General features: G+C 38.3%; 1 protein-coding gene across 3 annotated transcripts in view; it reads right to left on the bottom strand.

Annotated features, from left to right (window-relative positions):
- The window catches only part of LOC106876453 (dynein beta chain, ciliary), a 628322-nt gene that overhangs the window by 515053 nt on the left and 97407 nt on the right, over positions 1–15862 (bottom strand). For all 3 annotated transcript variants that reach the window (XM_052969374.1, XM_052969385.1, XM_052969379.1), the window contains exons 11-13: positions 14562–14816; positions 11820–11989; positions 11192–11414 (exon numbers count right to left, since the gene is read on the bottom strand). In XM_052969374.1, coding sequence (XP_052825334.1) covers positions 11192–11414; positions 11820–11989; positions 14562–14816 — 648 coding nt within the window. The remainder of the gene's footprint in view (positions 1–11191; positions 11415–11819; positions 11990–14561; positions 14817–15862) is intronic.

Raw genomic sequence — 15862 nt, 5'->3', positions numbered from 1 at the left:
GGTTAAATGCTTCTTTTGGCTGTCTCCATATGTATACTCAGCTGGTGGTCGGAAATTAGGTAAAGGATGACTCATCCAAGAAAATAACATTCTTCTACTGCTTTAGGGACCAATTCTGTAGGTTTTTACTCCACTCTAAATGCTTTGCAACGTTTGTTTTTGAAAGTAGTGGTTTTCTGATTGCAGCCCTCCTGTAAAATTCGGCTTTGTGCAGCTCCTGGCGAACAGTTCTTGTGGAAACTGGGTTCTCAGGTGGTCTTTAAGCTCTGCAGTAATTTTGGGAGTTGTACTTTTGTGATCCTTTCTAACAATTCGTGTAAGAGTCCGATGGTCCCTATCTGAAAGTTTTGGCTTTCTTCCGGAGTTTTGTTTTTGACAAGGAGGTTCTCTCTTTCTCAAAGGCTGTCATTACTTTCAAGACAGTACTTCTTGATACATCAAACATTTCAGCTGTTTTCTTTACACTAGTGCCTGCCATACGAGCACCAACAATTCGACCTCTTTTGAAGTCTGATAGATCTGTCATTTTAATGAATTTTAATTACCTTTTTCTGATGATATCTAAAAAGAAACAGCAATTTTAGGAAAACATATTAAGCAACAGTAATAATATATCAAAAAACATAAAAATAAACATTTTAACGGTTTTATAGGTATTTCAAAATTATGATGCTATGATGCAAAGTATTTTCATTATTTTGTCCAACTCCTGTATGTATATGCCTAAACACACACATACACTTCTACCATGCACACACACATAAATGATATAGAAAAATATGCATATATAGACACACTATAGGTTAACGTGTACAAATATACATGTCCACACACATACATTTACACATTTGCACGAGTGCAAAAATATATATATATACACATGTGTTAACATCCTTGTGTGTTCATGAAAACTCAATAGCACAAAAAGATACCCAGGTATAATATAAAGGGCTGTACACCTTATACGTCAACAAATCAATAAGTTCGCAGTGCACCCATGGAGAAAGTCAGAGCCTGAAGTAAATAGGTATAATTTTCCAGCAGTGGTACAAGAGTAACCAGGAAAAGAAGTTAGTTGAAGTCATTGAAACCCATATCATATGCCTTGTAGATGCAGAGTAGCTCACATATTCCTTGTAGTTGCAGTGTGGTACATATCTTCTATCCAGTGGATGTTGTTAGAACCTGCATTACAAATTCTAACACCAAAGTTTGATAATCTATATTCCCATTATCCACCAGCCTGGTTATGTAGGGGGTAGATCAGGAAGAAGGATATGAAGGAGGAGGAGGAAGGAAAATGAGCAGAAGAAGAAAATGAAAGTGAAGAAGAAGAAGAAGAGGAAGGAGATGATGAATAAGAAAAGAGAGCTATACAACATTGATAAATTAGATAGGGCCGATCAGTTTATCTTGACATATGTGTATGTTTGTGGTTGGTCATAAGCATAATGAAAAGTTTAGGTATACATATATAAACACACAGGAAGGTGGAAGAAAGGGGAGGCTTGAGTAGAGATATGTAAGTAGAGAGTATCAGGGGGTCAAATCAATAGTACTATAACCATGAGGTATAGACAGTTGAAACCCCTTGTTGAAGGAGGGTCATAGCATGCTACCACACATTGTTGTGGTTCAGTAACATCAGAACATCCTACCCTTTCAGGTGTTGCAGATCCCATTTTCAATAGATTCATTAACAATGTGCTTACCATTGGCAAAAATATTTTCTAGCCCTTTCCTGGTACATAACTAACATTGGCTGCCCAAAGCCTCAGTAAGGTACTGTGAGCCCCAGTACCAACCACTACAACTCATAACTAATGCTATTGTTGTTTAACTCATGGACATATTCCGCTAATGAGTGCTGAGGTTTTAGGTTGGAGAGTACATGCATTGAAATGTGTTCTTTCATAGGTTAATAGTGGCCCCTATGTAAAACACAGTGCTATTATACATAACCTTATATATTTATATACTGCATTGGTAAATATATACTGCCCTCATAGGAGGAAGACTGCAGGAGTCTCACAGTTATACTTGGGTAAAGGGGGCTGAAGTGGGAATACAAATAAATGTACACACACACACACATACACACACACACACACACACACATACACACACACACACACATATATATATATATATATATATATATAAAGAGTTGCCTAAGAGTCCATGAGTCAGGGAAAAGATGCACTTGTATATCTGTCCATAGAGCAGTGTTCTTTCATAGGTTAATAGTGGCCCCTATGTAAAACACAGTGCTATTATACATAACCTTATATATTTATATACTGCATTGGTAAATATATACTGCCCTCATAGGAGGAAGACTGCAGGAGTCTCATAGTTATACTTGGGTAAAGGGGGCTGAAGTGGGAATACAAATAAATGTACACACACACACACACACACACATATATATATAAAGAGTTGCCTAAGAGTCCATGAGTCAGGGAAAAGATGCACTTGTATATCTGCCCATAGAGCGAGTATATCACATCACCATTGTTTCACCATCTTTTTCACACCAACCACAAACTGGATGTGTCAATTCCTCCTTGACAATAGAGAGCAGTCACCATATTCCCTTCTATATTGGCTAACTCTGATGAGCATAAAGTTATATAACCAGATTGTTACCTAACACTCCATTGTATTCCTAGCATGAAACTGACTGGTAAGATCATCCATGATGGATATGTAAAGAACACCTTTCAAGCATTGGGCTTCACGGAGGAAAAGTGGCTGAATTCCTTTCAGGTGTTGGGCCTTGCAGAGGCAATGACCCAGACCATTGGCATTATGTTGTGCTTGAGAAGAAGACCCATCAAACAGAGCAAAATCGCAGTCATGGCAGATACCAGTGTCACACAAATTGGTACCCATGCCAGTGGCACGTAAAAGCACCCTGGTGTCATGCAAATGGCACCTGTACTGGTGGCACGTAAAAGCACCCATTACACTCTTGGAGTGGTTGGCATTAGGAAGGGCATCCAGCTATAGAAAACCATGCCAAATCAGACAAGAGTCTGGTGCAGCCTTCCAGCATGCCAACCGGATTAAACTGTCCAACCCATGCCAGCATGGACAATGAATGTTAAATGATGATGATGATATATATATATGTGTGTGTGTGTGAATATATGTATACATATATACAGGGGTGTGCAAAAGTAGATTTACAGTTGCTTAATATGAGTGTAATGTTCTTTTCATTTCTCTATTTCTTTTTTAGGATAAGAATTCTATAATTCTATGTTCTTTAATATGTTATTTCAGTCTCTTAAGTGCTCAAACTGATGGCCTTCCATGTCTATACACTTTTGAAGTTGACATATTAAGCATCAGTATGCCTACTTTTGCCAATCCCTATGCCACCCTACCAGTGACCCCACACACACACTGCAAACATCATAAATATCCTCATTATTTGATTCCAGGGCAATTGTCAAGTTATCTATTTAATAGTTTTTTTACTTTCCACTGTTACAGGTGAATGTTGTCTGGTGGTCAAATAAATTTCCACCTATCAGATGAATTTCACTAATGGTGGAACTGTTTGTACTGACCGACTACAAGTATACATGTATGTCAAGATAAACCGATTGGCCCTACCTAATTTATCAATGTTGTATAGCTCTCTCTTTTTATTCGTCATCTCCTTCTTCCTCTTCTTCTTCTCCTTCACTTTCATCTTCTTCTGCTCATTTTCCTTCCTCCTCCTCCTCTTTCATATCCTTCTTCCTGATCTACCCCCTACATAATCTCTACCCTACTTACTCATCTCATAACTACACTTTTATTTATGTATTTGTTTCTTCATGATATAAGCCAAAAGACAAGGTCTGGAAGATGCACAATGTGACAACACACCTTTGATGCAAGTCTGATGAAGTGCCTCTCTAATGTCTAAAACTGCAAAAAACTCATGTAAATTTTCACTTCTAATTTTTGCATAAATGTCCATTGCAAATAGAGTTGGTACAGAAACAATTGTAACAAATCATTAAAGATGTGTTAAAGAATTTTCTTTGTCTTCTGTTCATCATTTGGATTATTTACTCTTTGCCAAACCCACTTTATGGTGTGATCATTGTGAAACTTGGATTTTCTACATCTAGAGAATTGCAGCTTTGGACTGGAACCCAACTGTTGATAGCCCAGTATTTTGGGCTGAATGCTTTTCTGGAAATACCCTGACCTTAGTGTGTATGTAAATATATATATATATATATATATATATATATATATATATATATATATATATACACATACACACACACATGCATACATGTATATATATACATGAAGTTATGTATTAGCATCAAACTAGAACACCTTGGTTGTTGTTTCCTCACCTATCTGTCTTCTGGGGTTTTTTTGCACATTTTGAACCATACACACACACATATGGAACAAAAGCATTCAGCAATGATGTGTATAAATACAAACTTGTTACCAGTTCAAATATACTTAAGGCACATTCAAACCCACAAGAAAGTCATTCACAGTATTTTGTCATGGAGAAACTTCCTTGCTGTAGACAGATAAGGTCTAAGCACACCAAGTTGATTCGTGGTGCTCCCTAACCAGGCTGGTGGATAATGGGAATATAATAAGAGAGACCACTTTCTCTTGTCCGTTTTCAGCATCTACCTTTCTAGTTTCTGGTGCTGAAGAGGAGCTAACCATCCTGAAATGCATGCATTCACCAATCTATACTCAAGTGATGGAAAGACATGTGCAGGTGCCTTGCTGAAGAAGTGAATACAGGCTGGCAGAGAGAGTGATGGAGAGAGAATGATGTGAGGCCATAGTACAAGGTGAATATGAGAGACAGAAAAGATTAGAGGAACAGGAAAGGTGGATGTGTAGGTAAGTGTATTGAATAAGAATGGTGTGATAGACAATTAAAGATAGGGAATTAGTTGCATGCAATGAATATCTGTTCAACAGAGGAGAAGTGAAAGAAGGAAATAGGGTAACACAGATGACTGAATGAAGAGTGGGTGTTAGAATATGAGTTGGGGAAGGCTTCATAGAATGTAAATGATGAATGATCTTCAAGTCAAGCATATCATTATTCATCATGGTCCACCATCATCTCCTCTGTATGTAAAAGTTCAATGTGAGAAGTTACATATTATTTGCAGTTTTACACTAGAGTAGCCCTTCCTCAAATTTGCATCAAAAGGTGTGCTCTTGTATTGTGCTTGTGCCAAGTGTAGCACTTTGCTTATATCAGGAGGAAGAGGAGGAGTATGAAGCATTATGGTAGTGAAACATGGGTCCTAAATGCAAAGGACATGAAGACCAGAGAATAATGAAACTAGTATGCTCTGTGGGCATGCATGTACAACAAAGTGCTAGCATATTGGAAGAAAAGTTAGGCTTAAGAAGAATTAGATGTGTGCAAGAGAGAAGACTAAACTGGTTTGGTCATGTAATGCATATACATGAGAACAGTTGCTCAAGGAAGTCTCTGTAGGGTCATAGCTTTTCCCCTAAACTGCCAAACTTTAGACCTCTCTCTCATCTAATTCTTTTCTCCACTTCTTATGACCTGAACTCTTTCAAGTCTAAAGTAAATTCATTCCTTTCCTCTTAATTTCTCCTTCTCCATAATCACTTACACTAAGTGGCTTCTCACATTGTTTGAAGATATATATTCACACACACACAAATATACAGTCACATGAATACCAGCATCCATCTATATTGTCCACACCAGTGCAAGCACACAGATATTTACGTGTACATGTACAAAGTCAGCTACATAGATGCTCACACACACTTACAGGCTCCCAGATGGATATATACAATGCATATACACAACAGCTGACACATACAAAGTTACAACATGCAAAAAGCAACATGCATTTACAAAACTATGTATACAAAATAGCAGGCACAAATTTATAAACTTAGAACAATTTTCTTTCCAGTGTTAGTATAATCTCCTAGGATTGAACAGTTAGGAATCTGATGAAATAGTACAGTATCAAATTCTAAGGTACCAGTTTGTAGTCATTTGGACTCCATGATCCAGGTTGCCTTATGGTGAAATCATAACCTAGGGAAAATTTTCCTGAATATATAGTTGCATCATATAAATAGCTCATAATGCTTGTTAATTAAATGCAACCTACAATCCAGGAACCAGATAGCTTCTGCTGAATGTAAATTGCACTACCCTTTATATGGAAAAGCAGTTTGCATCACTAACTAAGAAATTGAATAATTATTAATATTCTTGTTATTCTGTAGTGGGAAATTCTAAAATTTAATAGTTCTTAATAATTCCTCTTCAAATCCAGCAAGCTGTTGGTTATGTGGTGTATAGCAAAAAGATCAGAATTCAGATTTCAAGTCTTTTCCATCCATACTTCTCTTACTTTTTATACTCTACAATGGAAATAGACCTTGTAGATTTTCTGTTCGAAACCTGAGTTTTCATAGGATATATATGGATGAGGAGAGTTGCATGAAGAAGCACCCAGCTCTAATTGTGGAGGGTACCAGTGGAAGGGGCAGACCCAGGAAGATGTAGGATGATTTGTTGAGAAAAGATCTTCAGATGCTGGGCCTCACTGAGGAAATGACAAGGGACCAGGAGATGTAGTGATTTGCTGTACCTGATAAGGCACATCAAGCTAAGGAAAATCGCTGTCTTCCACACATACAAGCTTGTCCTTTCAGGTGCCAATGCCACATAAAAAGCATCTATATCAGTGCTGCATAAACGACCCTGTGCTGGTGCAGCATAAATGCACCTGTGCCAATGCTGTGTAAATGTATCCTTGTATCCTTGTAGGTGCTGCATAAATGTACCCATGTTGGCGGTACATAAAAAGCACTCAGCACATTAAGTGGTTGGCATTAGGAAGAGTATCCAGCCATATAAACCATACCACAACATACAACTGGAGTCTGGACAGCTCCCTGCAAGCCAGTTCCATGTCAAACTGCCCAACTCATGCTATCACGGAAAGTGGATATTAGACAATGTTGATATACTCCATTACAGAACTTTATATGGTTTTGAGTTCAGTTCCACTACCTGATATCTTGGACAACTGTCTCCTATAGCCTCAGGTCAACCAAAGCATTGTGAATGGATTTGATAGACAAGAACTTGCTTAGAAAAAGGTGAGGGTTGGCAAAAGAAAAAGCATCTGGCCATAGAAAATCTGTTTCAACAAATTCTGTCTGATTTATACAAGCATGGAAAAGTGGATGTTATGTATGTATGTATATATATATATATATATATATATATATATATATATATATTATTTTGTTTAAAAGAGTTCCAACACTGTCTGTTTTTTATGTTTTATTTATATTCCTGAAGAACCAATGTGGGGTATAGAATATGGAATATACAATATATAATATAATATACAATATATAATATAAGATAAAATAAAATAAAAATGGATGGCACCATGAAAGAAAGTATTGAATGTAGATGAAATATTGAGTGTTCAATATAAAGGATCAAATATATAATTATAAATATATAAAGGCGACTCGAGTTTCAGGGCTATTTCCTCTCGTCATGGCCGGTATGACAGACATCTCCTACAGCTGGCTTATCGACACACGACTGTGTCCTGTTTGCCAAGGGAAGTTATCCCTCTCACCATGATCTGTAGTACGAACGGATCCGGATTTCAGGGTTATTTCCCTTCGTCGGCGTTCGACAGCCACTGACCTCGGTGAGAGAGACAAAATCCTGGCAATCTTATATCTACTTTTCCAGTGAAATTCTTCACTGATATCGAAAAGGTGAAAACAAGCAATGTTAGTTCTCTAAATGAAGTATTAACAGTAACTGCACGATAAAGTGTAGTATATTGCCACTTAAGTGTAGAAAAGGTGTAGGTGGAAACTCTATAAGATGTACCCAGTGCAAGCTATGGACATATAAGAGGTGCAGCAATATCAAAGGCAGGTTAACTAGTAAGTTAGTTTTTGTATGTGGCAGATGTTCAGGTGCAATAAACACTGTAAAGATGCAGAAAACAACTTCTGTCTCATTCCAGGGAGAAAAACTAGACACAGTTGATAGCTTCCGCTATCTGGGTAACCAAGTTAGTAGTGGGGGTGGGTGCGCTGAAAGTGTAGCTGCTAGAATAAGAATAGCCTGGGCAAAGTTCAGAGAGCTCTTACCTCTGCTGGCAACAAAGGGCCTCTCGCTCAGAGTAAAAGGCAGACTGTATGACGCATGTGTACGAACAACCATGCTACACGGCAGTGAAACATGGGCCATGACTGCTGAGGACATGCGTAAGCTCGCAAGAAATGAAGCTGGTATGCTCCGATGGATGAGTAATGTCAGTGTGCATACCTGACAGAGCGTAAGTATCTTGAGAGAAAAGTTGAACATAAGAAGCATCAGCTGTGGTGTGCAAGAGAGACGATTGCACTGGTATGGACATGTGGTGAGAATGGATGAGGATAGTTGCGTGAAAAAGTGCCACACCCTAGCGGTTGAGGGAACCCGTGGAAGAAGTAGGCCTAGGAAGACCTGGGATGAGGTGGTGAAGCATGACCTCTGAACATTAGGCCTCACCGAGGCAATAACTTGTGACCGTGACCTTTGGAAATATGCTGTGCGTGAGAAGACCTGGCAGGCCAACTGAGACCAAAATCCAAGGTCTCTGCAATGGATGTAACCAGCCCACTTAGGCATAACATTCCTTTATTGGACACTAAACTCTGCTTGCGAAGACATGGTGAGGCAAGTGAAATCGAGACCGAACTATATTTGTAGGAACACTAAACTCGGCTTGCGAAGACCTGTTGAGGCAAGCGAAAGCGAAATCATGATGGCACCTGTACCAGTGGAGCACTAAGAGCACCGTCCGAGCGTAATCGTTGCCAGAGCAGCTGTCTAGCTTCCGTGCCGGTGGCACGTAAATAGCACCAGTGTGATCGTTATCAACATTGCCTTCCTGACACTTGTTCCAGTGGCACGTGAAAAGTCATTTGAGCGAGATCGTTGCCAGTGCCCCTGGACTGGCCCTTGTGCAGGTGGCACATAAAATACACCATTTCGAGCTTGGTCGTTGCCAGTACCCACCTGACTGGCCCTCGTGCTGGTGGCACGTAAAAGCACCCACTACACTCTCGGAGTGGTTGGCGTTAGGAAGGGCATCCAGCTATAGAAACTCTACCAAATCAGATTGGAGCCTGGTGTCGCCTCCTGGTCCACCCGTCCTCAGTCAAATCGTTCAACCCATGCTAGCATGGAAAGCAGACGTTAAACGACGACGACGATGATGATGATGATATATACATTTAAGACGATTCCCATGCATTTCTCTGAGGAGAAGTTTACATTTTTAACATCGCCGATTCCTATGGATCGCATAAATTGTAATTCTTCAAAACATATGTCGGAATAAAGTATGCAGTTATAACATGCGTTTTCTCCATTCCTTAAATTTATATATATATATATATATATATATATATATTCTTTTGTTTCAGTCATTTGACTGCAGCCATGCTGGATCAACACCTTAAAGGGTTTCTAGTCAAAGAACTTGACCCCAGGGTTTATTGTAAGCCTAGTACTTATTCTACTGGTCTCTTTTACCAAGCCACTAAGTTATGGAGATATAAACACACCAACATCGCTAAAGTTAACTCTCTGAGAATATATGTCAGATATCGACCTTCTGGCTGCCTCTTTAATCTGTGCTGATTTGCTGCCAATTCAAAAGTTTTCCAGTCTCTTATTTGTGACTTCCCTTATGCAGATGACTATGACTTAGTTACTCATACAGTGGATGACATGCAAATACTTATGAATCATATTTCTGCTTCTTGCAAGGCATTTGGACTCAGCATTAGCCTGGACAAGACTGTTGTAATATTCCAGCCTGCACCAGGAAATCCATATGTGGAACCAGCTATCTTGGTTGTAGGAACAATATGAAAGTGGTAGACAAGTTTGTCTACCTGGGCAGCACACTCAGCCATTCTTGCTCCCTGGATGATGAAATATCTTTCAGGCAGCTATTCCTTCCTGTCTCTTCAGTCTTGTGTCTGGTTCCAACATGGCATCACAATGAAAAAAAATTGCTGAGCACCATGCATGTGTACAAACATTGCTCCTTTACTCATGTGAGACATGGACCCTTTACAAACATCATGTAAGGATCCTTGAATGCTTTCATCAGAGATGTCTGAGACACATTCTGAATGTTGGCTGGACCTTAAAAACTCCGGACACACAAGTCCTTAGGAAAGCCAATATCTTGAGTATTGAGGCAATGGTGCACAAGCACCAGTTACGTTGGACTGGACACCTTATTAGAATGAAGGATAGCAGGATCACTAAACAGATGCTATATGGGGAACTTGTTAGTGGAAAGAGACCTCGGCAGAAACAAAGGCTGCGATTTAAGGACTGCGTTAAGTCCTCATTAAAGGCCTGTAATAATCAGGAGATTGACTGGGAAAGCAATACCTGTCATCATCACAGATGGAGGAAGCAGGTTAAGGAGGGGGGTTGACACCTCTGAGAGGGTGCATATTCTGCACGAAGAATTTAAATATGCTGCTTGAAAGTGCACTGCTAGTATAGTGAATGGGGAAAGCTTGGTTTGCAATGTTTGCAGTCAGGTATGTTTATCAAAAACAGGGTGCATTAGCCACCAACAGAGCCACAAATGCAAGATATAATGTAAAGGCCTTTACAATCTCTTTGTGGGTAGAAGGACTAGCCCAATTTTATTTGGGACAACTCTTCATAGATTGCACACATCTTGCTGATGAGATTGTGTGTGTGTAGTTGCTACAATTAAGAACTCCAATGAACCAGAAAATCCCAACAATTAGATCATTTAATTGATTATTGAAATACTAAGTAACAACTTTTTGAATAATGAAAATAAGCATGATAGCTTACTTGCTTGAAGTAGTACAAGGTTTGGCCACTGCTGCCATGTGTAATTGAAATCACACTAACGTGATGGTAAATGCTCATTCAACTTAAATAATGTATACTCAATCATACACTTACAATACACTCAGTATGTCATTTATTGTAACAGTGAACCACCAGTTCTAAGACAAAAACATATCTGTTTAAATATATACTTAGTTTTATATATAAACTCTATTCTTGTTGCAGTTACTTTTTATTTCACACTTCTCACTACCTTACCTCAATTTGTTGATGAACACTTTCAGGCATTTCCTGATCATAGGTCTTCAGTAGCTCTATTGTTTCCTTCAAAGGTTCAAACATCATGTCAGTATCATCTTGTCGTTTATGGACAGCATTCAGTTGTTCCATAACTGCCACTAACTGGTCATAGTCACCCTCTTCAACAGTTTTACCCAAGCCTTCATCAGCAACCTCAATAAATTCTTCAAGTTCATTTAGACTAGAAATCAAATAAGGACAACCTGAGAATGAAAAACAAGTACATGTTCCCCAACAAAATTGAAAACGTATTTATACTTTGACTGATTGCTTCATAATCCCCTTGTGTCTCTAAAATGAAGTCATAATTTACTTAAATAATCAACATGTAAAATGGTATGCTTCTGAGAAGAAAACTTTTTTCTATTGTATCTCATTTCTCTTCGTTGCTTGGAATAATTAACAGGCTAATATAAAAATAAAGAAAACATATTTTCTCAGTTTCAATAGAATTATATAATACACCCACAAAACAAGTAGTCTAATTATCTACTTGATAAAACAAAAATTTTCTTTTCCACAAAAATAATTATACATAATATTTTAAAAGATTCTCCATCACTCAGTTCTATCTTTCATTACTTACCTATTTATCACATGGTCAATCAAATATTGTTTAAACATAAAACTCCACTTCTTAATGATGTTAAGTAAGCCATACTTGAACGGTCGTATATCTACACGGAACCAATTGTCAAAAATCATGATCTTTTTTATACCTTTAGCCTCTTCATAAACCAGTTCAAATGTATCAATCTAAAGAAAGGAAAGAAGGTAAAAACAGTTATATCATCAGTATAATCTTGTTTCTCAGATTCTGATATGATCAGCAAGGAAACAATAAGCCATACATTTCCAGTCTAGTGAATTATAAGGAAAACGAAAGTTTTTAAACTTTGCCTGTCTCCACTTCGGTCACCCACACTACAAAGTCTTCAATTATATTAGAATAAGGTGAATAACAATATAGAATAAAAATGTTTCAACTGTCACTTTGCTTGCAACCAACATAAACCAATAATGTTTAAACAATACTTGATTGCCCATGTGATAATACAGTAAAAAAATATGTACTGCATAGTCTCTAAATAGACTGCCATTCAGAACATATGATTCTACTCCACACTTTCAGCCAAAAATTTCTATGCAGGTTAGGATAAGAGCACAATCACTGAAGTGTGAAGGTTGGCCTCTAATAATGTAAAAGGATATAGACCTTTAGCATCATCATCATCATTGTTTAACGTCCGTTTTCCATGCTAGCATGGGTTGGATGGTTCGACCGGGGTCTGGGAAGCCAGGAGGCTGCACCAGGCTCCAGACTGATCTGGCAGTGTTTCTACAGCTGGAAGCCCTTCCTAACGTCAACCACTCTGTGAATGTGGTGGGTGCTTTTTATGTGCTACCGGCACAGGGGCCAGAGGAGGCTGGCAACAGCCACGATCAGTTGGTGCTTTTTATGTGCCACCGGCACAGGTATCACAACTGCAATTTCCATTTGATTTTCATTTTGACGTTGATGTACTTGACTCAATAGGTCTCCTCAAGCACAGCAGGTCACCCTACGTTCCAAGATACTTTTGAATGGGCTGGGGCTGGTTATGTGAAACTGGTGTAGGATACAGCCGTCAACTCATTTTATTTGCTGGGTCTTCATAGTCACAGCATACTTCCAGAGGTCTCGGTCTTTCGTCATTGCCTCTGTGAGGCCCAACGTTCGAAGGTCATGCTTGACCACCTCATCTCATGTCTTCCTGGGTCTACCTCTACTCCAGATTCCTTCAACTGTTTGGGAGTGGCACATCTCTCCTCATCCATCCATAGTACATGACCATACCAGTGCAAATGTCTCTCTTGAACACCACATCCTATGCTTCTTATGTCCAACATTTCTGTCAGAGAGCTTACACTCTGTTGTGTGTGCACACTGACATTACACATCCAACGGATCATGCTAGCTTCATTTCTTTCGAGCCTATGCATGTCCTCCACAGTCACAACCCATGTTTCACTGCCATGAAGCATGGCAGTTTGCAAACATGCATCGTAGAATCTACCTTTCACTCTGAGCGAGAGGCCCTTTGTCACCAGTAGGGGTAAAAGCTTTCTAAACTTTGCCCAGGCTATTCTTATTCTAGTGGTAACACTCTGAGCATCTACCCCCACTACTAACTTGGTCACCTAGGTAGTGGAAGCTATCAACTACTTCTAGTTTCTTCCCCTGGAGTGTGATGGAACCTGTTTTCTGAGCATCTGTGGTGTTTATTGCCCATGTGCATCTTCCACACATGAAAGCTATCGTCTCAGTTAATCTTCCTTTGATGTTGCTGCACCTCTTATGTGTCCATAGCTTACACTGGGTACATCTTATGGAGTTTCTACCTACAACTTTTCTACAGATCGAGCAGGGCCACCTACCTGAGGGGGGTGGGGGTGATGTGTTCGCTTTCCTACTTACTAGAACTTTGGTCTTTGCTACATTGACTCTAAGGCCTTTTGATTCTAAACCTTACTTCCACACCCGAAATTTCTTTTATAGTTCTGGTAGTGATTCTGCTATGAGGGCCAGGTCATCAGCATAAAGGAGCTCCTAGGAGCAATCTGTCTTGAATTCCTCTCTTATCAATTGTATAATAATTACCTCAGGTGAATAAAAGTGCTTATTGTACAGGTTATTCAGTCTAAAGCAATAATAGCTTGTAAGAGTTGGCCTTGTAAATCATACACAGAACAAAACTGATTTAGTTTGACAAATGAAAGTTTGAGAGAAAATATTCAGCACATAGCTTTACATGAGTATTTTATATCAAAGAATAATATAGAAAAAAGTAATCAGAAATTAAAGAACTGCCTATAGTGAAGTTGCAGTTGAGTCGGGCAGCTTTGAAATGCAAATATCAGAGCAATAAAGAATAAGAAGAGCAAAAGAGGATTACTGAATTTGAGGATCAGCTATGGTGATAGCTTTTGAAGCAAATACCCTCAAGTCCAGTCATTGTGACATAAATGTAAATATCAGAACTTGGAAGGTTTTCAAATGTTTAATTTCAGACAGTATGTTCTTTTAAGAAATTATTCTTTGTTGTTCATTTGTACAAAATTCCTGATACTGTCACTGTTATGTAAAGTTACCTTTTTTTTCAATCCACTATTATGTAACTTTTGAAAGCCCTATCTCTTATAAGACCAGTGTGATTTGTTTTTTAAATCACAAGACATACATTTATCTATTTAGTGTTTACAAAAATATTCTTCCATAATAGTCTCTGTACAGAAAACATGGTCAAAAAATGTAAATAAAAAAAAGTTACTGGAGTTATTTGCTTACCTGTTCTTTAAAATGTTGAAGTGTTGGGGGTTTTTTAGGTGCATCTTGCTCAATTACAGTCTTAGTAGCTTGTGCAATTAAGACTTCACCATAAAGAAGGAATTGTTGCATAAATTCACTCCTATCTCTTTTCCACAAATATGAATATTTCTCAAATGTATTACTGTATTCCATAGCTTGGTTTATCACACTATCAACTCTTGCCATAACAGTTTCTCTCATTGTAGCTATTTCATCATTTATTTCAAGATCAGGCTGTAGAAATATTAAATGCAAATAATAAACTTCTTTTTTTAGTAACATATATTTTTCCTGTTATATCTCCTAGCAGAAATGCCACTCTCCAGGAGGTGATTCTGCTAGTGTACATCATGCTAGCTCGTATATAAAAAAAACTACTGTGATGTGTGTATCTGCCATTATATATATAACTTGAAGTGAAAACTTTTATCAGTAATTTTGAAATGAAAAATAGATAGTGTAAAACTTCTCACAAATTTTCTCAACATACTTGAAAGAAAAAAATTTTAATCACCTACTTTCAATGAAAACAGTTGAATAAAGTTCATAAAGACCACGGAAGAGAGACAGCATTGCAAGGAAAGAAAGTGAAAGCAACAGAGTGTGCAAGGAAAAATTAAAAGTATTACATAAAATAACAGGGAAAGGGTTACAATGAGAGAGAGAAGACTGATGGAAGAAAGATAATGAAGACAAACAAGGATGAGGATACGAATGAGAGAGTTATTAGGATGTAGAAATAGAAAGATTAATAAGAATAGAGGTAGTACAAAAGGCTTAAGTAAACTGGATAGACTGATTTGCTGACAATAATTTGTTATATATGCAAATCAATCTATCCAATTTACTTAAGCCTTTAGTAATGGTGGGTTATAAGCAATACCTCTATGGACAGTTAAAGAAAATATTTAGTCATTGATAAAATCCCAATGCAGATTGATTTATTGTAGATTGAGCTGATACCTAGTTTTTTTTTGTCCATGAAAATAATGTAGAAAAGATAAGCTGTTTACATCATCATCATCATCATCATCATCATCGTTTAACGTCCGCTTTTCATGCTAGCATGGGTTGGACGATTTGACTGAGGACTGGTGAAACTGGATGGCAACACCAGGCTCCAATCTAAATTTGGCAGAGTTTCTACAGCTGGATGCCCTTCCTAACGCCAACCACCCAGAGAGTGTAGTAGGTGCTTTTACGTGTCACCTGCACGAAGGCCAGTCAGGCGATACTGGCAACGGCCACGCTCGAAATGGTGTCTTTTATGTGCCACCCAC

The sequence above is a fragment of the Octopus bimaculoides genome, chromosome 1 (genome assembly GCF_001194135.2).
Source record: "Octopus bimaculoides isolate UCB-OBI-ISO-001 chromosome 1, ASM119413v2, whole genome shotgun sequence".
Taxonomy (NCBI): domain Eukaryota; kingdom Metazoa; phylum Mollusca; class Cephalopoda; order Octopoda; family Octopodidae; genus Octopus; species Octopus bimaculoides.
The sequence above is the reverse complement of the archived record's forward strand: the minus strand, read 5'-3'. Positions and strand labels throughout refer to the sequence as shown.